General features: G+C 49.8%; 1 protein-coding gene and 1 long non-coding RNA gene across 32 annotated transcripts in view; one reads left to right on the forward strand and one right to left on the reverse strand.

The window, feature by feature from the left end:
• Positions 1-25275, forward strand: part of Jakmip3 (Janus kinase and microtubule interacting protein 3) — a 123154-nt gene that overhangs the window by 66885 nt on the left and 30994 nt on the right. For 8 of the 30 annotated variants that reach the window (XM_076912423.1, XM_076912402.1, XM_076912464.1 and 5 more), the window contains exons 3-14: positions 1065-1562; positions 11126-11341; positions 12638-12757; positions 13707-13853; positions 14373-14504; positions 16244-16279; positions 16916-16975; positions 18976-19107; positions 20402-20530; positions 21308-21391; positions 23899-23961; positions 24700-24798. In XM_076912423.1, the coding sequence (XP_076768538.1) occupies positions 1065-1562; positions 11126-11341; positions 12638-12757; positions 13707-13853; positions 14373-14504; positions 16244-16279; positions 16916-16975; positions 18976-19107; positions 20402-20530; positions 21308-21391; positions 23899-23961; positions 24700-24798 (1716 nt within the window). The remainder of the gene's footprint in view (positions 1-1064; positions 1563-11125; positions 11342-12637; positions 12758-13706; positions 13854-14372; positions 14505-16243; positions 16280-16915; positions 16976-18975; positions 19108-20401; positions 20531-21307; positions 21392-23898; positions 23962-24699; positions 24799-25275) is intronic. The other 22 variants (XM_076912447.1, XM_076912451.1, XM_076912494.1 and 19 more) reach the window with 10 other exon arrangements.
• On the reverse strand, positions 2004-5571 carry LOC143434283 (uncharacterized). Of its 2 annotated transcripts, none has more exons than XR_013103641.1 (4): positions 5431-5571; positions 3323-3478; positions 2653-2749; positions 2004-2241 (listed from the first exon to the last, which is right to left on the reverse strand). It is a non-coding gene; the product is annotated as an uncharacterized LOC143434283 (long non-coding RNA). The 2 variants fall into 2 exon arrangements; XR_013103640.1 differs by having other exon boundaries at positions 2653-2856.

Below are 25275 nucleotides of genomic sequence, written 5' to 3' on the forward strand. Positions count from 1 at the left end.
AGCCAGGAAAGCTATCAGGCCCAAAACAGGTTGCAGGTCCCTCTGGGGAGGGTGGGGGGCAGGGAGATGGTGGGGTATAGCTCTTAGTGTCACCAAATAAACTGGCCCTTGGAGATCTGAAAGTGTCAGGACCAGAAAGAAAGAGTAAGGGTGTTTGGGGATCAGTGTATGTGGGTGCCTGGAACCTTGGGAAGCAACAGAAAAGGAAAGGGGTGAGTTCCTTCCAGAGTGAGTGGTCAGAGGGGTGTAGGCTATAGTGCTATATATGGGGCAGTCCCAGATGTGGAAGCAGCTAAGCAGGACCCTGGAGGAATGCACACTCAAATGCTATCAGGAGGACAGACCACCGTGGAGCTTTGTGAGCATAACTGCCCATCAGGGAGAACTGGGACTCTGCATGGGCAAAGGCAGAAGGTGAGCTCTGTGGACCACAGGCGAGTTCTCCACCACAGGACAGACAGGGCACATGGACATTTTAGCCATTATCCATTATCTGTGATAATGGGGTGACTGCTTAGACAGAGCCCCAAACATTTGGGGTGTACATGAAACACAGGGTCACAGTGTTTCCAAAACCTAGATACTAGGTGTCATCTAGACAGCCGGCCTGGCTGCTAAGAGGCTTCCCCATTTGCAAAGGATGCCGAAGAAGGTAAGTGCAGCAGGTTCATCGTGTGATCTGGAGGGAGCGAGCAGAAACTGGCGTCAAAGCTCTTCACAGGCATAGAGCTGCTAGTGCCCCCTCCAGCATCCATTGAGAAGCTTCTCTTGTTGTCCTGCTCAGCTTCCACCTAGAGGGACCAGGAGCTGATCTCCATGGGCAGAGAATGTCTATGGCCTCCTCTTCTGCTACAGTGCTGGGCCGTGTATGCTACAGACCACCATGCACATCCATGCCCTCCATCAAGCAGGGTGACTTATTTTAATTGACAGTTCAAATAACTCCTAAGTTTGCAGGAAAGCAATCCTTTCTACGTGCAGACATATTTCAGCCTGTGTAGGCGTGTTCCAGCCGGTACAGGTGGTTCAGGGCTCCAAAAACCTCAGTCTCACTTGTCTTTCAGGTCAGCAAAGTTGAGCGGGAGAAGAGCCAGGAGCTAAAGCAGGTTCGTGAACACGAGCAGCGCAAGCACGCGGTCCTGGTCACGGAGCTCAAGACCAAGCTCCACGAGGAGAAGATGAAGGAGCTGCAGGCCGTGCGGGAGGCGCTGTTGAGGCAGCACGAGGCCGAGCTGCTGAGGGTCATCAAGATTAAAGACAATGAGAACCAGCGGCTGCAGGCGTTGCTCAACACCCTGCGGGATGGTGCACCCGACAAGGTGAAGACCGTGCTCCTGTGTGAGGCGAAGGAGGAGGCCAAGAAAGGATTTGAGGTGGAGAAGGTCAAGATGCAGCAAGAGATCTCAGAGCTCAAGGGGGCCAAGAAGCAGGTGGAGGAGGCACTGACCATGGTCATCCAGGCGGACAAGATCAAGGCTGCGGAGATCAGGAGTGTCTACCATTTGCACCAGGAAGAAATCACCCGGATCAAGAAGGAGTGTGAGCGTGAGATTCGCAGGCTGGTACGTGGCTGGTGAGCGGGCGGGAGGGTGGGCAGCAGGGCACAGCTCTGGTCCCTCTCACTCACTTACCTCATACCCTCCATATTAGTTCTGAGGACTCCAGAGGTGCAGGAATGCAGAGCCAGGTACCCACAGGTAGGTACGACCCCACCTGCCCCTCCATCACAACCAACAGTGCTCCTTGATCTCCTCGATCTCCGCTTAGAACAGGAAACCTTCAAGTCAGAATTCCTGTCTTTCCCCAAGGGGCTGCGGAGGTAGCTGTTGGAGGTAGCAGGTGGTAGGTCTGGGGCAGCAGCTGGGAGCTCACTTTTCAAGCCACAAGCAGGAAACAGGAAGAGGGCACTGGGGATGATGAGGGTGGAGGTTTTGGGACCTCAAACATTCACCCAGTGACATACCTCCTCCAACAAGGCCACACCTCCTAATCCTTCCCAAGAAGCCACATGGGGGAATCAAATATTCAAATGTCAGAGACTTATGAGGGACATCTCATTCAAACTGCCACAAGGATCCAGGTACCCTAGGCATTGAGGTACTCCTCAGTAGGATGCAGCCATCTTTTTAGTTGTGGTACACAGATAGTCATTCTTGCTCCACTTCCCTGGGTTTCTGGTGTCCAGAGACATGCTACAGTCCATCACTGCATGGTATTTCAGGAGATGGCAGAAAGAAGAATCTGGATATTGTGAAGGAACCTTAGCTTTTCCATGATAAACAGAGAGTGCCCACCCTATTCCTAGCCTGGAAGCCCAACCCCTTTCCAGAATGTTCCTTGCTCCACTACCCCTACCACTCTCCATCTGTCCAGACCCATTTGTTGTCATTGCCTTTCATGGCCGCAGGATAAGGCCTGAGATCCCACATGATGTAATGTGACATCGTGTGGCTCTGGGCAAGTATGGAAGACGCCTCCATCAGGCTCCTGGAAAACTGCTCTGCCTGCTTCATCGCCCTTTCTTTTGTCTTGCTTATAGTTAGGGTTTGCAGCAGAGGAAGGCAACCTTACTTCTCCACAAAGCTTGTAGCTGAAAACAACTGTGCTCCATAATCCCTTCCCACTCTGTTTCGGGTCCCCAGAGGCAAATACCTGTGACTCTGCCAGCTGGTGTCCTTGAACTTTATCCCAGACTGTCACCACATGCTTGGTCTGTGTCTTCACCTCAGTTTATGTGGCCTTCTCTCTCCTGCATGAAAGGCCTCCCTCTCAAAGTGCTGTACCTTCCTTGTTCCTAGCCTGCTTCACCACAGTGGACTGGGTACATCTCAGCAGGAATCATCCTCTGAGAAGCCCCTGAGGAAAGTTGGAGGAAGCTGAAAAGAGTCCTAGATGTGATGGGTTATCACTGGCTTTGACCACTGGGGCTCCAGACCCAGAGGGAAGGGCAGCACTGCAGCCCAGGAGAGCATCAGGGGCAGGACCTAGACAGTTACTGTCAACTCCCAACCCAACAGGGAGCACGGAACACATGTCCAAACCACTCACCTCCCACTGATGCATACACCAGAGGCCAACATGGGGGATCCGGTGGGACCATTGCAGGGGTCAGATTCCCCCCTGCAGGGTAGGAATCTAGTGTTTCACAAATGCTAGGCAAGCATACTACGGAGTCACATCCCCAGCCCTCCGTCTTTTGGGTTACAGAGCCTGACAGGAGGGTACAGAGGAGATCCAGGGGCAGAGTGAGCATCCAGTGTATAGCTTTATCTTGGGTAAGGGGAGGGGATCAATTCCATCCCTAGTGCTGAGAGTCACATACCTGTGGTCCACACAGTCACCCAGACTCCACCCCAGTTGTATCACGTAGCGCATACACCTGCATGTGTTCTTTTGAGTTGTTTTGTTTGCTTAGTTTTCTAAGTGTCTGTATCACCAATGCACCGCACATGTCCAGCAGACCGGGAAACCTCTCAACCTGTCAAAATCGGAATTTCAACCATTTGCCTTTGAGGCACATCCTTTAAGCACCTCATCCCCTCCTGTCTCTTCACCCAGCTAAACAGGACATGGTCCAATAATTCTGGGCCTTTCCTCATTGCTCCAATACCCTTCTCTCTCCTCTGCCCTGTTCCCCACCAGCCCTACCATCTCCTAGAGCTCAGGGCACCTTTGCAATGTCACTGTGCTCTGTGGATAACACAAACACTTGCTCATCTCCACCAGGCAGGCAGGAGCTCTTTCTAGTTGTCCTCCAGCTGGGGAAACCTGCTGTGATTGTCTAAATCCCTCCTAGTCTCATCTTCCTTCCCATGTCCGCTCATCAGAAGTTGGTCCTCTCCATTCACACTGAATTTATTATTTTCCTCTCAACCTTAGCTTTCTGTTCTATTTTCTAGAAAATGCCCTCAACTTCCTTGTTTGTTTCTGTCATTCTGTCAAAGAAACTCCCTCCCTGAAAGAAAAAAAAAAAAACCTTTGGCTTGGCTCCCTCTCTTCCAGTCCCAGGTTAATAGCAGCTCTTCTCTGAGAATGTTCTACGTTCAAAGGTTCAACTTCTTCACGGTCTGTGCCATTGCAGAGCCTCTTTCCACTCCCACCTTTACTGTTGAACAATTCTCTTAGCCTCTCCTTTACAGCCCAGCTGAGAAACACACAGCATGTGTGTGTGTATGCGTGTGCGTGTGTGCGTGTGTGCATGTGTGTGTGTGTGTGTGCGTGTGTGTGCGTGTGCCTGTGTGTGTGTGTGTGTGTGTGTGTGTGTGTATGATGTATAAAGGGGTCTGATACCTGCAGATATAAAGTGAACTTTCAAAAATTACATGAGTTAGTGGAGCACTTTCTTCTTTCCAAAGAAGAACACCAGTCACTTTAGTCGGAGAAAGAAAAACCAAAGGCATCAGGAAGGAAAGGAAGAATTAAATCTTTCATTGGTTGTAGGTGAAATGACTTTGTATGTAAAGTATCCTAATAAATACACACAAATGGGGTTGAAGATGTAGCTTAGCTGGAGCCGGCTTCATGTGTTCTAGGTCCTGGGTTTGGTTTTATCCCCCCCAGAGCACACTCAACTGAAAAGAAAACAAGTAAGATCCTACACAGCCATAGAGATGGCTCTCAGCTGTACATCACACCCAGGAAGTGCCAGCAGTATTCTCCAGGACAATCATTTTCTCCACAGAGCCATGAACTACCCAAGATACACACAGGGTGCACTTCTCTACGAGACCACCCAGTCCCCAAAGGCCCTGGAATTCTAATGAAAAAAACAGGAAGTGTTTTTGCCTGTTTCACAGTCTCTCAAGGTGTTTTCCTATAGACTCTATAACAAGTCTGGAGAATAACCTTTACCTGTCATTGAAGACATGCACACCCTATTGGCAGGGCAGGCACTTCCCTCTTGTGACCATGCCCAGCAGTTCAAGAGCTCTTTTTCTTCTCATCTTGTGCCAGCCAACACTGAAGGGCCTCGGGCTCATTTTCCATCCGCTGCATTATTCACCACTGCCACTAGGTGTCACTCTTGGTGACCGTTCATATGCTCATGCTGGATAAATGCTTTCTTCTGGCCTTTGACCTCAATTGCCTGCCCATAGCCATTGGAGGTGCAGCTCACCTCTTCCCTACTCCACCCTCAGCCACTGCTTCCAGAGACCAGCTATGGATAAATTGTCTTGTGCAAATGACATAATGAAAAACCCAAAGAATGGGCTGGATGGACCCTGTGCCTGGGAGGTGCTAGAGCAAGTCAGTGTCACCCTAGACCAAGCCACTGTTACCTATGAGTCCAGAACCTAGGTTCAAGGCTCTGGGTGCAGGACCATCTCTTCTTGTGGCACTGCCCAGTGGGGACCTCCCTACCGATGGAGGCCTCAGGACTGCCTATGTGGTCCCATTTGGTCTATAGCTCATAAGAGAACATTTACTTACCTGTCTGAAGCCCAACTGTCAATTTGGCCTGGCTCTCTAGGCTCCATGTGTACTGGGAAGGTCTTGCTAGCAGGAAAGAGGCCCGGGTGCTACAGCTTGGGGAGAGAGGGCAAGGGCTTGGCATGGGCAAAGTACCTGAGGCACTTCTGAGGGTACCAGAGATAGAAGCTTTCTGGAGCAGAAGCTAAAGCAGGGCAGAATTTAAAAAGTAGGGAGGGGGGTCGCTCATTGGCAGTCTAACCCCAGGGACTGGGAACAGGACGGAGAGTGGTTCTGGATCAGAGAAGTGTCAGAGTCCATGAGTCCCAGGGCAGGGCCAATCTGTCTGGGTGTACAGAGGTTGACTGGGCCTTTGACCTAGAGATGAGGCAATGGTCTCCTTGGGTCCAGCAGGCCAGAGAAAGCCCATTCCTAAGTTTCAAGCAAGGCAAGACAAGCTGGGAGTCTCAGGACCTTTCCCACGGAGGAAGCTTGGCTGCAGTTACATTTGGAAACATTTCTCAGTCTACGTTCCTTACACGATTTGGCAGAAGCTGTCATTTCTTCATCCGGCACGCTGGCTAGCATGGAGCCTTAGACCAGTGTGGTATGGATAAAGGCCAAGATCTCCAGGTAAACAGTGACAGTACTAAAGGGACCCATGGACCTTGGAAACTCCTTATAGACCGATGCCATCCCTTCATGTGTTACCTATGCTAGAGTATTTAAACAGGGCCTGTGGCCCCAAGGAGAGATGGCACACCAGTTAGTGAACAGGACTACAACCAGGGCTGCTGTGGGACACAGGCTGGCAATCCTGCTGAAGTCCAGGCCCTGGGCATAGAACACAGTGGATCAGGATCCCCTGTCCAGATGTTCTGGGAGAACTGGGCTGGGGAAGGGAATTGGGAAGGCTCTGGGTTCATCTCAGAGCCCTCAAAGCAGACACTGTAATCTGAAGATCTGTCTCTCTGCCCTGGCCAGTGGCATTGTCTGACTGTAACTCAAGTCTGTTCATATAGAAGGTACTCAGCTGATAGTTAAAGATTCTGATCTGAGACTAGGCTGAGCCACACCAGCCAGCAGAGCCGGCAGAGCCAGGGCCCTAAATGGTGGACTAGGATGTGGCCTGGTAGAACTCAGGAGCCTCAGAGAGAATCTGATGGAAAGAAGAAGACAGAAGGGAGCATGGCCAAGATGCCAGCAGTAAACATCTGAGACAGATCTGTCCTGAGGACAGACAGCAATGGCTTTGAGACTCCTGTGTGGGTTCTAAAGTGAAGAAGGATGACGACCACCCCACATTCCTGTCTCCTCACTTTGTCTCAGTGTGGGGAAGGAGGAGTCACAGCTGTCTGTCCACCCCTGTCCTGCATGGGGGTTCAAGTCAGACTGTCTCTGGTAATAGACCCTGTACAGCTCTCTTGCCTTCATCTGTGCATATCCTACTCAGTGTCTCTGGGCAAGTGGATCCCTTGTGACTTTCTTGGCCAAATTTTCAGTAACGTCATAGGGAAACAGAATGAGTGGGGAATCTCGTGCTCAAAGGTTCTGGAACATTCTTCACAGGCTCTCTGTGAGCTCAGATAGAGACGATAGGGACGACTGTCACCTCCCATTCCTGCCTTCCTCAGAGTCTCCAGCTCATGATACCCTGCGGGCAGGGCTGTGCTAATAAGCACTGGAGTGTGTGTGCAGCTTGCCATTGAGTCTGAAAGAGCTCTGCTCTACATGCACAGAGCAGTTGCACACAGAGTGCATTCTCTAAAATACAACCTCGGGCTGTTATTAAAAACTCTATAAAATAGAGGAATTACAGACAGAAAGCAATTTCCTCTCTCTCATAAAAGTCTGTGGTTTGCAGTTTTAGCTTTTTCTGCCCAGCCATCAGAGCTGTTAGCTAATGTGGTGTGCTAATATACAGCTCTAATGAAAACCCTATAAAGAAAGCTATAAAAACGAGACCAATCCCCAAAGCACCGGGTGCCTGTTGGAGAGCTGGGCCTAGCCTTGCATTTCCATGATTTTGTTTCAGTAAGGACATGTGTCTCGGGCATTGAGGCACTCTCTTCCAATGGAGCAGACAAAATCACGAGTTCTCTTAGAAAACAATGCCATTGTCTGGGAAGTGGTTAAGAGTACTGATTGCTCTTGCAGAGGCCCTGGGTTCGAGTCCCAGTACCCACATGATGGTTCACAGCTGTCCCTAACATACCATTTTCAGGGCATCTGTGCTTAGATTTACATGCAGGTTAAACAATCACATATAATATAAAACAAAGCAAAACTCCACCAACAGCAACAGTAGCTTTCCCAAGTCCCTGCTCTCTGGCCATGCTTTGAGGTTTGCCAAAGTCCATGAATTCCAACTTAAGCCACTGCAGCCCAGTTGCTGTGAGCCCAAACTCACAGCTGATTTGTCTAACTTCTGGGAAACATATCCCAGCAGTCACTGCTGAGCAAGGCAAGATACGATCCCAGGAACCACAGATGTCCACTGAAAATCTTAACCTCAGATATCCTCTGAAGGTCTTGGCCACAGATATTCATTGAAGATGCTTTTTTTGGAGCATGGTTAGGCAAATCAAGAGCCCTTAAAAGTTTCAACGCACAGAATAGATCCAGGCATAGCTGGGAATGAAGGCTTGGCATGCATATTTATTTTTTCCATCTTTCTTGTTTAGACTGAGAGATAACTGCTATGTAGGAAAGCCACAAATTCAGAGGACAGTACAGTGACTGCAGCTTGTGTCTAAGTGTCTTAAGCCACTATTGACTTAAGAGACCAAGTACCTGCAGACACTTCCCAGAGATGCCTTCCCACGTACTCTTGCTGGTCTCGACCTCCTGGGAACCACACCAGCATGTTCCCTGGGGATCTGGCAGTGTGTTATCCGTTCTTCTTGGAAGGAGCTCAAGCTGTTTTGGGTTTGGGCTGTTGCAAATATCCCCATCATGTCCATGAGTGGCCTCATGTACTGGCTTCTCCTGCCATCTGTGTGGCCAAAGGGAGTGCTGGCCATACAAAACCCAGTACCAAGCTCAGAGCACTCAGACCAATGCAGGTGAACCCACTTTCTACCCTCCCACTAGAGAGCAGAGCCCCCTTTTGCTACATTGTAACCACAGCCGGCACTGCAGCGGGGTCACAGCAGAAAGAACAATCTCACCATCCTTGTAGCTATGGACACACTATCTTCTGTAAAGCTTCTGTTCACACACATTGGCTCTTTGAAACTAGAGAATGTCTTTTTCCTGATTTCGACGACTTCTCTCCATGTTCTGGCTAGCACACCAGTGTCTTCAGTGTGGCTGCTCCAGATCCACCAGCAGCATTTCTGCAGGAGCTTTGCTCCTAACATAAAGGAGATGCAATTTGTCAGTTCTTTTAATGTGCAGTTTGTGACCTGCTGGAAAATCCTTTACCTACCCTGAGGTCACACAAACACTCCTGTGCTGGCGTCAGACACCATACTGTCTTGTTCTGCGATCCATGTGATGTCTGCTTTTGTAAAGCACACCCTGAAGACATACAGTCCCCGGAAACCTCTCTGTAGTTTCCAGACAATGTGGATAACTGAGAATTAGGGACAGGGGCAAGGGAGTTACAAAAGGCAGGAGGAATCAGTGTGGTAACCAGCAAGCAGGTTCCAGTATGATTCTGAATCTCAACCTGGGAAGGATTTGCAACACAGGAGCCAGAACACATGGCTTCATGTGTCCACACTGATTCTGCTGCCGAGCAGATGGGTACTGGAGAGGATGTGTGGTGTCATGTGGTATCTTGAATCTGCCACCAACATCTAAAAGAGACAGTAGCATAGATGACCTGTCCCTCCAGGTTAAGTGGGACCCTCCCCCCCAGCTTCAATGACAGGAACATGCACCAAAATCCTTCAGCCCAGACTGTGGGAGTGTTGCTTGCCAGATGTGGGGATGGGTGTGAATGTAAATAAAGGTAGCCTCTGCCCTCTGGACACTAAAGCTAAATGACAGGAGGGGAGGGAGGGGCAGCCTTGGCTTAGGAACCCCAGTCTCCAGCCTGCAGTGACACAAGGCATATTAGGACTCACTCACGGAAAGGGAGTAATGTTTGTGGGCACCAGTATACAAGTGGGCAGGAACCCTGTGCTGTCTGCTATGGTGTCCTGGGCCACCTCGCTCTCTGTGGTTCAGTACATACAGTAGTGCCTGGTATGAGTGAGGCAGAACATCCCAATTTGGGCTGGGTCTGGCATATTTCAGATATATGCTCTCCTCTCACAAAGGCCTGAAGGTCTAGCCTAGCATGATTAGGAGACAGAAGCCCAGGTTCAGCTGAGTAGGAAAACCACTCAGTCTTGGACTTGGAAGACTCCCATCACCAATACCTACATGGGTATTGGGGCCTAATGACCTCAAAGACAGGACTGCCTTTGCTCAAACCAGATGCTCAAGCAGCTGGCCACTTGGGCAGCCATCTCATACATGCACAGAGGCTCTCCTGTTCAGATTTCCAGAGGTGACTGAGAACCTAGCCTCAGAACCCAGCTGCCTTCACATGGTTTAATTTTCACCAGCCCAGCCGTTCTGCTTCCCTGCTCAACTTTGTTGTCCTTTCAGCACCATGGCATGCACCACTGAACAGAAACTGGGCCAGTAAGGGTTTGTTTTAACTTGTTTTGACCATGGTTTGCCTGGAATTTGTGGTCTGGGCTAATTAGATATCCGTCTGAATTTCCAGCTAACTTACACAAATGGCTGGCTTATTAGTTGTTTTAAACTTTAAACAACGAGCAAAGACTGCTTCTTTGGAAGTCTGTTTTGAATTGAACTGTTCCCCTCAATGGTGTCCTGTTACAAACCTAGTGCTGGTTATGATACTTACAACTCTCAGGTCCCTCCCCGTGGAGGGTCAGCCTACATATACCTGCTTCTGCAGCTCCGGTAAAGGACCCAGAATACAGGTAGCATCCGTGTCTAAAAGGGCTTCTTGCTGCCATAATTAGGATGTGCACAAATCACACCATCCTTTAGGGAAGGAGGGAAGGCCAACACTAGCCCAACAATTGTCCAGGGGCTGTGGCAGGCTAGATACGGTGGATGTTGCCTTCTGCTTGTCCAGCTGCCCCTACCCTACCCTGAAAGCCTTACCCTGCAGCAAGATTCATAGGAAGCACGTGTGGCCTGGAAATGCATGGCTGTGCTGTGTTCAGCTTTTAGCTACACTTCATAGCCAAGTTCACCTTCTATTTATTCTACAAAAGAATCTTCTCCACCATACCGTTAGCGGCAAGTATAGATCGGTCAGAATGATTCTCTGCTTTGCCCACTGTACTGCAGGAAGCAAGATCTGCAGGTCTTTCAACCCTGCCCAGTGATGCCCAATGCCATGGACAATGTGTACAACAAGGGATGGGGGTTTCTTGCTGGGCCATCCTGGCTGACAGTGCAGGGACACACATTACCTGAGGCCTCCAGAAGGGACCTTTCACTGGGACCAGCCCAGGGTGAGCCAGTTGGAATTGGGTGGTCTAAGGCTGGGTTTTGTGCAGCATGGGTACCCAGCTCTCATCCAGAATGTCTGCTTTTGCTTCTGGTCCCAGAGCCTAAGATGCTTGCCGGTGGGGCTACCATCACAGGGACTTTATCTCCTAATGCCACTCTGCCTGTTTCTATGGTAACTGCAGATCTGTACCCTGCCTGTGCGTGTGATTGTGTTCTGTTCTCCTTGTAGATGGAGGAGATAAGATTTAAAGACAGAGCAGTCTTCGTGCTGGAAAGAGAGTTAGGGGTTCAAGCCGGGCATGCCCAGAGACTGCAGCTCCAGAAAGAGGCTCTAGATGAGCAACTTTCCCAGGCCAAAGAGGCTGAGCGGCACCCAGGCAGCCCCAGACGGGAACTTCCTTATGCAAGCGGTGCAGGAGACGCCTCAGACCACTCAGGAAGCCCTGTAAGCAACCCCAGGTCTCCTCTCAGCTAGTTGCAAGTCCCAGACACATAGAACCATGTAGCTGTACGACCCAACATAGCAGCTCCATGGGGAGTCCAGAACCTATATTCGGCTAGACCCTCCTGTCCCAGACTCTGTACAGCCAGCCCCTGCTTACTTGGCTCTGGCCAGGAGGGCTGATACACTGTCTCCCTTCATTATCAGCCCAGCAGAAGCAATGATCTTGTTGCTTCCTGGTTCCAGGTTGCTGAAGGTCACTTGCCAGTCATGCCCTGTCCTTGGTTGGTGGGAAGGACCACTCCAAGCATGAGCTGCTTCCCTTCCCTTCCATCCTCCTTTGCACGGGCTCCAGCTCTCCTTCACCCATGTCTCTGGCTTGGCCCCTCTTATGGTCGTTGCTAGCATTAGCATCACCAGTCACTGCCCACCTGCTTTTCCTATGACCGTGACACTTTCTGCTCCTTCTCAGACTGACCTTGTAGGGGCAGCCAGTGACTGCACAGCTGTGAGCACGTCCATCTTATCACAGCTCCTCATCCATATTCTCTGTGGTGGTCTGCAGTACCCTGGGAGACCCTCAGGGTTACCCCTCTAAGTCTTCGGTCCCCAGCCTCTCCTGCACCTGTTGGATGAGGAATTTGACCCATGTCCGGTACCTTCCTGGACATCTTGTTCTTTGATTCAGGGACAAAAGTTTGAGCTGATCCAGCCTTGGGTCATTGACTTTGGAGAATGTAACTTATAAGCATATAACAAATGGCTTAACTAAGTTCAAACCAGCCCCCTGCCCATCCATGTTCTGGATAGACTACTGCATTAACTCCAGATGCCAAATATGCATTAGAAAGTTTTCATTAATTTTTTCTGACTTTCCTATGGTTCCAAAAGTGAGTTTTAGAAACTCAATTTGAGGGAACAGCATTAGGAAGTCTATAAGGGATGTCTTTTCCAGTGCTCATCCTTTGAGAATGATTGCTATTTGGCAGGGCAGGCCCGTCTGGAAGGCACAGCTGGGCAGCGGCCGAGATTATGTAGCTGGTCCTCACCCATACTCGGGCTCCCACACTTGCACACCCTCACCCGCCACATTTGCATATTGCAGACATCTTTGCTTTCCCATCTTGCTGTGTTCACTGCATGAGCTCCAGGCCAGGCCCCTCTGCCACGAGGGCTCCGCCAGCAGCCACTGGGAAGCAAAGGCAACCACAAGGCAGAAGTGTGTTGGTCTCCAGTTGGGTTGGGGTTTGCAAAGGTTTGCATTTAGGTACAGTTATTTGCAGTTGATTTTTGTTTTAGGAACAGCAGTTGGACGAAAAGGATGCCAGGCGCTTCCAACTTAAAATCGCAGAGTTAAGTGCCATCATCCGTAAGCTAGAAGACCGCAACGCCTTGCTGTCTGAAGAAAGGAATGAACTGGTAAGTGGTTGGTAAGGAGGCGTTGTGTTCCATAGGTTAGGATTGCAGCCTGGGGAGAGGTGGGAGTGTCCATATCTGAATTCCTTATGAAAATGAGGAGTGGTAATATCAAGGGACAGCCTTTCCTCAAGGCTTCTTGTCATGCTACAATAAAGTTTTGCTAACAAAAACAGGTGGTGAGCCATACCACACCCCTACTTATTAGTAAGCAGAGCATCGCCCCCCCCCCCCCTGCTGGCTTTCACCTTTCCATCCATCTGCAGGTGAGCTGGGATACATTCCTGAGATACCTATGGCTCACCTAGGTGTCCAGTGGGCAGAGAGCAGTTACCTGCTGGGACTCCACCTGCAGCTTGAGCCAGACTTTCCATTTCACAGGCCATACCTACAAGTTCTGCACCTGCAGGTTGTGACTCTATGGGCCTCACATCTACAGATTCTACACCTACAGATTCTGTATTCATAAATCTGTCACCTACATATTCTGCATCTACAATTATGTACTGGCAGGTTCCACACCTATAGGTCTTTGTATCCGACCATGAAGCCGGCCATGGATCAAAAAATAATCTCTGAAAATTGCATCCTGTATAATAAGTCTCTCTCTCTCTCTCTCTCTCTCTCTCTCTCTCTCTCTCTCTCTCTCTTTCTCTTTCTCTGTATGAGAGAGATTTTGTTTCCTAAACAATATCATACATCCATCAACTAACTGTATTTACTCTGTGAACAAATTATTATAAACAAGCCTGCAGCACACCAGGCATGTGGTAGGGTCCATGCAAATACCATGCCCCTTTCTACCCAGGACTTGAGCACCTGCATATTGGGGGTCCTCAGCCTATGCACCCACCCTAGTCACAGTGTTCTGACTGGTCAGTTTGCTTTGTATGAAGACCTTTCAGTCCTGCTTCACTTAGAAGCTCACTTTATGGAATAAATATTGTTTCAGCTAAAGCGGCTGAGAGAAGCTGAGAGTCAGTATAAGCCGTTGCTGGATAAGAACAAGCGCCTTACTCGGAAAAATGAAGACTTGTCTCATACTCTGCGGCGCATAGAAAGCAAGTTGAAATTTGTCACCCAGGAGAACATAGAAATGGTAAGCACATGCTAGGTCTGCAGAAACAGCCACCTGTGCAGAGCTAGGCAGCATCTCGCTTCCTCTGTATTCCTCTAACGCCAGAGGCTTGGGCAAACAAGATTATAGCCCTGAGAGTCCTATGCACAAGGTAGCAAGAGGCCCCAAGTATAGGACAGGACTTTCAGGCCTGGTGTGAAGCACCAAGCCAGGTGTCAGGGTAAACTCCACTCTTGCCTCTGCCACTGAGCCAGACTGCAGAGTGGGTACTGATGCCTACCTGTTCCTTCTTGCCTTGAAAGTCTCTTGCTATGAGGCAAGTTAGACAGGTGGTTTGTCTGGGCTATCCAGGAAGCTGTCTGGGGTCTGATGTATGATCCAGATATAGGCCTTGGTTTCCCCTGTGCTTTGCAGCAGGCTGTTCCAAACCCAGTCCTTGCCCACACTGAGGTAACCTGAACTATCATTCAGGCTGATAGGGAGGCCCTCAGTTCTCACCATCCAGGTCAGTCACTGTCCCCACTATGCTTGGCGTTTCAGAGGCAGAGAGCAGGGATCATCCGGAGACCCAGCTCCTTAAATGACCTTGATCAAAGTCAAGATGAGAAAGAGATCGACTTCCTAAAGCTCCAGATCGTGGAGCAGCAGAACCTCATTGATGAGCTTTCTAAGGTGAGTATGCTATACTTCTCTGCTGTCCTGTGCCCTCTGGAGCCACACCATGCTGCCCTGTGCCCCTTGGAGCCATGCCCTCTGCTGTCCTGTGCCCTCTGGAGCCACACCATGCTGCCCTGTGCCCCTTGGAGCCATGCCCATGCTGCCCTGTGCCCTCTGGAGCCACACCATACTGCCCTGTGCCCCTTGGAGCCATGCCCATGCTGCCCTGTGCCCTCTGGAGCCACACCATGCTGCCCTGTGCCCCTTGGAGCCATGCCCTCTGCTACCCTGTGCCCTCTGGAGCCATGCCCTCTGCTATCCTGTGCACTCACTGGAGCTGCCCTCCCCTGACAGCCTGTGTCCCTCTAGAGCAGTACCCTTGCTCACTGCAATCCTCTGCTGCCATGCCCTCTGTCTGCACCCCACCCCAATCTGCTGCACACCTTTTACTCTCTACTGCTGTGTTCCCTGCCCTAGCTTTCTATGGTAGAAATGGGGGCAAGGGAGAGCAGGGATGCCTTTGTGGGGTCTTCTCAGCTGGCCCTGTCACAGTTACTACTTAAAATGACCTTCTCTAAATGGCTCCCTACACCCCTAGTCTCTTAACACTGTGGGCCTCAGAGCCCAAGGCCAGCAAGCACTTGTCCATGTTGGTAACAAACCACCGTAGCCAGATATCTTAAGAACATGCTAAGTTTCGGAAGCCAAAGACACAAGCCCAAAATCAAAGGCTGGGTTGCTGCACTCCATTTATGTACTCGGGCAGGGACCGTTCCTTCCCAGGCAGCCCTTGTGGACTCCAGTGTTCCTGCTATGGACCTATCTTTCCTCTCAATACCATCGTGGCTTCCTTCTCTTCTGTTGGAAAGTCTCCTCTTCCATTTCTTGTAGGGAGCATTGCCACTGAGCTTAGGGCCCGTCCTAATCTAGTATAGTCTCATTACAGCATTTTACTTAAATACACCTTCCCCCAACCCACGCCCCCCCCCCCCAAAAGACTGTAATTTTGAAAGCAGGTTCCAGTCACAGGTTTGGTGGATAGAGACCTGGACACCTTTGGGGGGCAGGGGCTACCTTTTGGTATTTCCATTTCTCTGTCCTTGTGCCATCCCCCACATCCCAGCATGGGTTGATACATAGAGCTTCATAAAACCCTGTCTTGGAGCACCTTCTTCCTGTTGTAATCCTGGTTGAGTTCATGGTGAGGCCATTTCAAAAGGAGGTGCCTCTAGTCACCCTGTGTCCTTTGGAAGGCACAGCAGGACAGTGGCACAGACGTCTATCTCTGGCCTGTCTTGTAATGACCAAACCTGCCCTCTATTAAACTACACAGGAAGATCCCTCTCCCAACTCCCCAGACTATGGGTGGTCTCACAGAGGTGGCCTTCACTGTCCCTGCTGGGGACCTAAGTCCTTTTCTCATTCAATCTCAACACTGATGTTTGATGAGAGAAATGGGGAAAGGTTGAATTCCTGATTGATGGCAGTTTCTGAAAGGCCTCTTTCTCCTTCTCTGAGGGAGTAACAGGACACCCACTATGAACAAAGAACCCTGGTAGTCTGGAAAGTTCAGGGAGCCCCACCCTCCAAAAAGAAAGGAGTGTTAGTGCTCAAACCTCCCTCTGGGGAATGAGTGCATGGCCCTTAGGCCTCTACCAGCCATGTAACTCTGAGGCTAGAGTTCAGAGATTCTGGGGCCATTCTCTCCAGCCTCTGCACTGTCCATGGTATGATGTGGTGTTTTCTCCCCGTAGACCTTGGAGACAGCAGGCTATGTGAAGAGTGTGTTGGTAAGCACTGACTGGCACCACCTTGCTTGCTGCATGTTCCCTTTGCCCCATGTAGCTACACAGACCCATTCTATGCCATGACTCCTTATAGTTTAGACAGGGGCAGCTGTAGCAGTCTTGGGTGGGACTTCTCATAGTACTCACTGGCCAAGCTTGCAGTGGTGCCTGGCCATACTGGAACAACTCGCCCAGGCAACACAACACCAGCTCCACTGGTTTTTCTCTTTGCTCCTGAAAGGCCAGAACCAAGAGGCCACCTTTGCCACCCCAACCAGTTTCTCCCAACTGGCAGGAACAGGCTGTTGCTGTAGCTGCATTACCCTTGCTCCTGACAGAAAACACAAAGGCACAGAGCTGCTTCTTAATAGTGAAGCAGGCAGTGTCTCAGGAACTACTTCTCCATATGCAAGGACCACTTCTCATGAAGCAGAAGGGGCCTGGACCACCCATCCTCCTTGGATGTCCAGTTTCCCACAAGCCCAGGGTCCACAAATGATTGCTAGTGTGCATGATGTCCTTAATAAGCCACCATGCCCCTGCCCACCATCTACACGGTTTAGGTGCAAGCCTAAACCTGTGCGCTGGCCAGATAGCTGTTCAGCTGCTTAAACAGACTTCTCTACCTGGCTTTTGCAGGAACGTGATAAGCTGTTGAGGTATCGGAAACAAAGAAAGAAAATGGCGAAACTCCCCAAGGTAAAAGAAGTGGAGGGCTCGGACATAAAAGGCAAGCTTCTAAAGCCCATGTAAGAGGAGTGAATCTCTTCCTTTGCACATGGAAAGAACATTTTATTAAAAAGTGTCATTCTGAAGTAACCCACATAAGACGCCAAGCAAATCCTCTGTTTATCCTTTTAAATCTTGTCAACAGAGATCAGGCCAACATTACCCAGGAGAGGACTGTTTATCTTCAGGTTATAAAGCTGTAGTTGGGAGCATCAAATTCAAGTGGCCTTGGAAGTGTGCTTCATGGGTTTTGTTTGCCACTATTCATTTTTATATTTTCATTCATTCTTTGAGAAGTTCATACAATGTATTTATATGATGTATTTTGATCATATCAACCCCCTACCCCCTCCAGCTCCTTCCAAATCCCTCTCCTCATCCACAGACAGCACTGACAGACTCAGTAGGTTATACAGAGGCCCTGGCGATCTTTATAGCTCAAACCCCAAGGTGATGTTAGGTTCAGTGTCAGAAACTCTGCTAATTCTGGTCAAACGTGAGAAAGAAACTCGGGCTCTACCTTGGGAGTAGAGGGGTGGTCTCACACTTGGGAAGACGGGCAGTGAGACTGTTTCCCTCAGTTGATCTTTAGTGAGTTCCTAAGGTCAGTGATCAGCTTGTGCCCTTGTGGTGTGTATAGACAGCTGGGCTCAACAGTCAGGGCATTGGACACACCTGGGACCTGTTCCACTGAGACAACCCCACCCCATTCTCAGTGTTGCAGAGGTGTGAAGGTCAGGTCCAGGTCAGAAGGTAGGTCAGAGTCAAAAGGCCTGGAGGATCTGCCTGGGGTCGGGCAGCAGGCACCAGAGTGTGGTGGGAACTGGCCAGTGAAAAGTGGGGACACAAAGAGCTTGTGGGGCTTCAGCACAAGTGGGACAGCAGGGGGTGAAGGTGGAGTGTGTGGGTGACCTTCAGAGAAGGGCAATGTGACAGACCAGGCCACCAGTGTAATTTCAGTTCAATAATCAGAGCCCAGAGGGGCTGAGATAAAATTGCCTCAAGTTTGTCTTTATTTAGCTTGCTTGTTCTCTGCATATTTCTACAGAAAAACATGGGAAAGACTTAGGTACAGGAAAAAGCCTTCCTCAGAGGGACTGGGGAAAGGCTGCAGCTTAGAGAAATTATTCTGAACATGCCAGACTCCACTAACCAATTGTTTGGTAGTCATTCAACCAGAAAGGTGAGGTAGCAGTCAGCTACAGGAGAAAAGCAGGCAGCACAGCGTGGGAGGAAGATGTGTATCACCCAGGGAGGGACATGAGCAAAGGGTAAAGAAAAGTGGTCCTTGGGGGCACCTGGTGGTCCCACATCCCAGGTACAAGCCTCTCTAAAAGGTTCTGGAAGAAGGACCAACAGAGAGACCCAAGGTGACAATGGCCAATCAGAGATGCAGAATCAGTTGAGGAAGGAAGGGATCCTGAATATGGCTGAAAGAAGATGGGGCCTTCTGGACTTTGTAACACTACTAAAACCTAGATGAACAAAGCTTAGGATTTTGAAGGAAGAGCTTCTCCAACTAACCAGCAGAGGACCCGGTTTTGCTGGTTTCTAGTCCTATCTGTCAGCAGAGAAGTGTGGTTGTCGAGTGTAGACCTGTAGACTGGAACTCACTGTCTGCCTCTGTGAGTCCAGCAGGCGTGAGGATCAGGTCCAGGAATCACGTATCCAGGGACCACGGGCCACTTCTCCATCCTCCCTCCACAATAACCAAACTGGCTTGTAAGGCCCAGACCTCTATCTGGGACTATGTGAAACCCGCCCCAGTCCTTCTTGAAGGACAGCAGCAAACCGAGAAGGGGGTGAATTTCATTGGAGCGGCCCAGTCACGGGGGGGGGGGGGATGGGGGGTGGACAGCTTCTCAGCTGTGACTGCACACCTGGGCAACAGGAAGAGGAGGCAGAAGGAGGCCTTAGGGTTGTCAGCCATGCCCAGCTGGGCTTGCACTAATGCATTGCATTTGGGTCAGAAGCCAGTTGTCGTGGAGACCTTCTTTGGATATGATGAAGAAGCTTCCCTGGAGTCCGATGGATCTTCCATTTCTTATCAAACTGACAGGACGGATCAGACCCCATGCACCCCTGAAGATGACCTAGAAGAGGTAATCTAGCTCTCCCACAGAGTTCTTTGACTAGCCAGTTCTCAGGGGTCAGTAAAGCACAGAGTCAGGTGGGGCAAGAGATAACAATGGAGGTCTCATGTGAACGCTGCTCCCTTCGGGTCTTCTGTTCCACCCCTGACAGTCCTCCCATTTGCACAGTGACAAACACCATTTACATTGCTTGGGTGTGTTGCTCCTGAGAGCTACTCCTTGCCTGTAGTGTCTGGTCTTGCTTCTTCTCTCCACAGAGCTTGAGTCCCTTATGAGGGGTGTAGAAGGCTCCCCAGTCCCTTCAAAGGCTTCCCAGAAATTTCTGAACCATTTCAGGGCCCATCAGAGCATCAGTGTATTGAAAGGAGCCTTTAGCTATTAAGATAGTCAAGTGTCCTGTCTGGCTAGCCCTTCCAACCAGAGCAATGGCCGAGTCAAGTCCAGCATCCACCTCAGGTCCCAGGCATAAAAATGAAGATTTGTCTTTGTAGGAACTGCTCCAGTCCCTATGGACACAAAGTGGTGGTTCACAGCCTTGGCTAGGCCCAGTGGCAAGGCTATGCATGGACTTCCCTGGGATGCAAGAGTATGGCTCAAAGACTTTGGGCTTGCTTAGAAGTCTAGCCTATCATAGCACTTCCACTACCACCAGCCTTGGTGAACAGGTGGGCAGGGAGGAAAGATGGATTCAGTCACTCCTAGATATGGCCTACTGTCCAAACTGAGGGATAGCAGGACTCCATGGTGACATCAACTTGCATCTGCTCTCTAGCTGCGACAGTATGTGCCAGCGCAGCTAGAAGCACAAGTCCAGGGATGATTCTGCCCATGTGAGCCTGAAGTAAACAATCTTGGCATGGGTCTGTGTGGAGGGGTGCTGCACTGCCAGGGACTGTACTTCCCACAAAGCCCCGTGCACTACTCATGACACATTCCTGCCAGCAGAACTGTGGGGAAGCCTCCTCTATCATCAAGAGCACTCTGAGTCAGGGCAGGCAGGAGTTCTAAAAGAACCCCTGGTCACTGGCTACTAACCAATGAGGCTTACCTTCATCATGGTTAATTCAGCTACACCAGGACCCAAGGGTTACATCCCAGGAAAGCCTCCTTCTTAGTAGCTCAGGACCCCAAGTCTTACTCCTCTCCACAGGCTAGAAAGTCCTCCTGGCACGCTTAGATTATTCACTATACCTCACTGGGAAAAGTGGAGGCTGTTTGGGGATGCTACTGTGTGGGGCCCAGCTTAATGCTATGTCTCTCTTTGCACATGTGGTGCCTGTGTGGTGTCCATGTACTTCTCTAGGGCATGGCCAAGGAAGAGACTGAACTGAGGTTCCGGCAGCTGACCATGGAGTACCAGGCATTGCAGCGAGCCTATGCCTTGCTGCAGGAACAAGTCGGAGGGACCCTGGATGCAGAACGAGAAGTTAAGGTCTAAATGACTTCTACTCTGCGACGTTCCAGCTCCCACTCAGCTCCTCCCCATTTGTTCCTAAGGCCCTACAGGGACACTCCACTTGCCTAAACTTTTGAGCTAAGCCCCTTTATCCCACTGTTACTGGGTCCTGGGTTTTAGCACTGAAGCCATTACAAGCCATGGAACCTGAGGCTGGGTTGGTGTGAGCTAGAGGTGGGGCTGGCATACACAGGACCCAAGTCTTCTAAGATGACACCACCTTTGCAGACTCTGAAAACACAGTTATGCTAAGGACAGTGTGGAAGTCTGGGTTTGTAAGCAGGAGCTGCAAGGCTCCTGTCTGCTTCTCTGAACATGTCCCATCCATCAGTAGCATTCAATACTGCCCAGTAGGGCTGGGAGTGTGGGGCAGGGCTCTCTGCTGGATATTTGGAGGCAGTGAGGGCATCAAGCCTCAGGGAGGGACACAGGAAAGGAGATCCTTTCCACTGCTTTCCAGGGACAGCTGCTTTAAGAACAGTGGCTGGTGCAGTAAGGAGACAGGCCTCTTCCTGGGGAGGTGGGGCTCTTCTGATCAGGCAGCTGTCTTGGTTCTGGTTGACCAATCTCCCTGTTCACTCGGCACACTCGGGAAAGAGGCAATTCGGCCACTTAGTGTTTTGGTAAAACAACACAACTACTTCTCAATGTGCTGAACTGAGGCATGCATACTCTGCAGCCTGCATCTTTGAGTATGTCTGTCTGTCTGGGCTGTTAGAGAAAATTTGATGTATTCTTCCTCCTATCCTACAGACCCGTGAACAGCTGCAAGCAGAAATACAGAGAGCACAGACAAGGGTGGAGGACCTGGAAAAGGCTCTGGCTGAGCAGGGGCAGGTGAGTTCTGCTGGTTGCTTGTAGAGTTAGTAACCTATGTCTGTGCTAGGGAGTCCTGGGAGAAGCATGGCCCTCAGTGGTTCTCACGTTTCCTGTTCGAGAAGAATGGAGTGGGTAAGCACATACCTACAGAGAAAGTGTTCACTGCACACTGCAAAGCCGAGCAGGTGTAGTATGTTTCACACTTTCTAATATCTGGAAGGAATTCCCTAGGAAGCTGCAAGTGAAACAAGAATCTACCTATCTGGGCTGGGGAGATGGCTCAGTGGTTAAGAACACTGACTGCTCTTCCAGAGGTCCCGAGTTCAATTCCCAGCAACCACACGGTGGCTTACAACCATCTGTAATAGGATCTGATGCCCTCTTCTGGTGTGTCTGAAAAGCACCTACCTATATTATATTCATATAAATATAATAAATACATCTTTTTTAAAAAAAATCACATTGGTCCACCTTAAAAAAAATAAAAACAAAAAAAGAATCTACCTACCCACAGGACAGGGCTTCTCCTTGGTTTGTCCACCATTGTTCTGAGCCAGGGTCAGAACTTTAGGTCCTATGTACTCTCACCATAGACATCAGAGGGGAAATCTCAAGCTGCTCCTAGCTTAGCCCCCGACCTGGGTTTCTGGAGACCCATCATTTCTGTGGAATCAAATGGTTCAAGGTGTTTGTTACCCTCCTCATACCAGAACACCACTTCCAGATTCTCAGATTCCATGGAGGGATCTGTCCTCTGTGGCCATGCTCCCTTGGTCCTTGTCCAGCCCCAATACCAGGTGGCTCCCAATGTATTAACTGCTAGTTAGACAAGCAAGAAGACACTCCATGGCCAGTGCCTTAGAATTCAGTGCCATAGAACCAGTCGTCTTTTGACCCACTGAACCCACTTACCTCCATTCCCTGACTGCCATGCATTGATGGTGTTCAGACCACACCATGCACAGCCTTCACAGAGCAAGAGGTGGTGATGGGCCAGTCAGTGCAGCTGGGTCATGCTCCAGGTGGCTGTTGTTCTGTGTTTGTGTTGAAAGAAGAAAAGTGGCCAGGGAAAAGGGGATCAGAATAACATGTCCCAACCCCCCATCCCTAATTCAGGAGCTATTGTCAACTGATAACCACTTTCAAAGAAAAAGTTTGTTCCAACAGAGTCTAACCGGGCATACAAACCACTCTTAAGGGCAGGCCTCAGGCCTGGCAGTAGATAACCAACACAAAACAAACTCAATGTTGTTGTTAGAGGTTTTTTGTTGTCTTACAATACTTTGTATGTTCTTTCCCTTTCTTCACTTTCTTTTTCTTTTAACCTTACAGGTCTTTTACTTACATGTTGTGACCTCTGGTTTTGCGTTTTTATAGGATTTCTCTGTGTGTGCAAACGTGTGTGTGTTTCTACGTCTATATGTCTTCATGTGTTTTTTTTCTTGGCTCTTTTTTTTTTCCTGATTGTTTGTATTGTCCTATTTTGGTTCGTTTTATTATTATTTCTTTTTCCATACCTGCTTGTTTTCTTTTTTTAAAAAGACTTATTTACTATTTTATGTATATGAGTACACTGTAGTTATCTTCAGACAAACCATAAGAGGGCATCAGATCCCATTACAGATGGTTGTGAGCCACCATGTGGGTGCCGGGATTTGAACTCAGGACCTTTAGAAGAGCAGTCAGTGCTCTTAACCACTGAGCCATCTCTCCGGCCCCACTGCTTGCTTTCTAATGAGAGAGAGAAAGAAAGGGTGTGGACTAAGTGTGTGGTGAAGTGGGGAGGATCTGGGAAAAGTTTGGAGGGGAAACTCTAATCAGAATATAAGTATGAAAAAAATATTTATTTTTAATATAAGTGTGTGTGTGTGTGTGTGTGATCACTATGTCCTTCATCTCTAGACCTGACCACACCTCTGTGGGGGCCTTTATGGGAAGGGGCTTCCCAATAAAGCCCAGTGTCTAAGGCACCCTGCTGTCCTCCCAACACATGTTCAAACTTAAGAATGATGGTGGAGGGTAAGAAGGATGTGCTGGGCACATTGGATTTCCTCCCAAGTCACACCTGGAGGCTGTGTCAGGAGGCATCCACACATGTCCTCTGACAGAACAAAAGCCTGCATTCTGCACAGGTGACATCCTAAGTATAAAGGTATCAGGACTCCACCCTGCATGTGCCACCTACTCCCACTGGCCTGAGTCCTCACAAGTCAGCATTCCCTGGACACGTGACATTTATACTTCATAGAGTTCCTGGTTCCAGAAACCCTGGCCTGGGATGCTGTCCACACAGTGGCACAGAACACCATAAAGATGTCCTCTTGACGCAGGGCTAGCTGTACCTTTCCAAGACCCTTAGATAGGATGGGCACCACACAAAGGTGTCCCTCACCATACACTGCCTACAGGCGGTCACTTCAGAAGCAGGCGCTGGTGTGCTCGGTTCCACCGACTCCTGATTGGAGGTAACCCTGCAGTGCTCTCTTGCAGTGTATTCATGTCTGCATTTTAATTCCATTTTCAAGGATATGAAGTGGATTGAAGAGAAGCAAGCATTGTATCGACGGAATCAAGAGCTTGTAGAAAAGGTATGGCCTGCCTCCCAGCTGTGCGCGGATGTGGCAAGGTGACTTTGTGCTTACAGAGTGTGTGGTAGACTTTGTGGGATGCGGTAGGCTTGGGTACAAGTTCCAGGCCTTTCTGTGATTCGCCCAAGACATTCCCAGATGTCTACATTGCTGGTCTCCATATTAGAATAAGCTTATAGGTCTCTAAGTTCAGTTCAGGGAGAGGTGGATATAACTGTCTGCTCTACAGTGGACATCTATCTTCATGGAGTTGCTGAGGATGTGACCCGTGAGTGGCAGATACTGCATTAACCTTTAGTTCTTGTTTTGTGATGTCAGCGAACCCAGAGCCTTGTGAATGCTAGGCATGTGCCTGGACACTTAACACCGAATTATACATACCAGCCCTGTGTGCTCACTCTCAGGAAGGCAGGACGATACATCCGGTTCACTCATTAGTAGTGCTACTAAATTACACATGAATTATCCGTATCAAATCTGGAATGTGGCCAGGTAACCACATATCCATTCATTCTTCCCCTGGGCCTTAGACCAGCCTGAGCTCCAGCAATTACACGGGGACAACTTGTCCTCAATAGCTTCCTTCCTGCCCCATCTCCGTGGAGCCTGTTTCCCTGGGTAGCCCCACTATACTGCGCAAGTGCCCTTCTCTCACAGAAGCAAACAGCTGTCCAGACAGCTAGTCTGCGTTCTCTTGAATCAGATGCCTTCTCACCCTGTCCACTTCCTATTCTTCAGATAAAACAAATGGAGACAGAGGAGGCACGGCTGAAGCATGAAGTCCAGGATGCAAAGGACCAGAATGAGCTGCTGGAATTCAGGATCCTAGAGCTTGAGGTAGGGTAGGCTAGAGGGTCAGGTCACCCCGGCAGGTGAGCCACAGGGCTGTGATCTAGGCGCTGCTTCTCTAACCTTTTAGCTCTTGACAGTCTGTGAATAGAAACCCAAAGACCTCATGGAAAACAAGAGGCCAGATGGGGTCAACTGTATAGCTCCCAGGAAGGATGGGACTGATGGATAGAGTGAGGTCACCTGGCATAGGGGTGAGGGGTGACAAGCAAGAAACCATTGCTGTGAAGGGAAAGGAAAACAAAGCAAACAGAAAGCCCAGGACAGCTTCTATACCTGTGACCCCAGCAAAGCACTGTGTCTCCCAGTGCCCAGGCCCTGGTACAGCCCAGTGGACATCCATTCTTCTTTGTAGAAGTCTCTTAGTGGGGCAGAGGTACTGTGCAGTGGTCAGGTGATCTTCAACTTTGCCCTGCTGACTCTGGTCTGTGACCTCTGCTATGACCTACAGAGGAGGAGAGACAG

This window comes from Arvicanthis niloticus, chromosome 1 (genome assembly GCF_011762505.2).
Source record: "Arvicanthis niloticus isolate mArvNil1 chromosome 1, mArvNil1.pat.X, whole genome shotgun sequence".
In the NCBI taxonomy this organism is placed as follows: Eukaryota; Metazoa; Chordata; class Mammalia; order Rodentia; family Muridae; genus Arvicanthis; species Arvicanthis niloticus.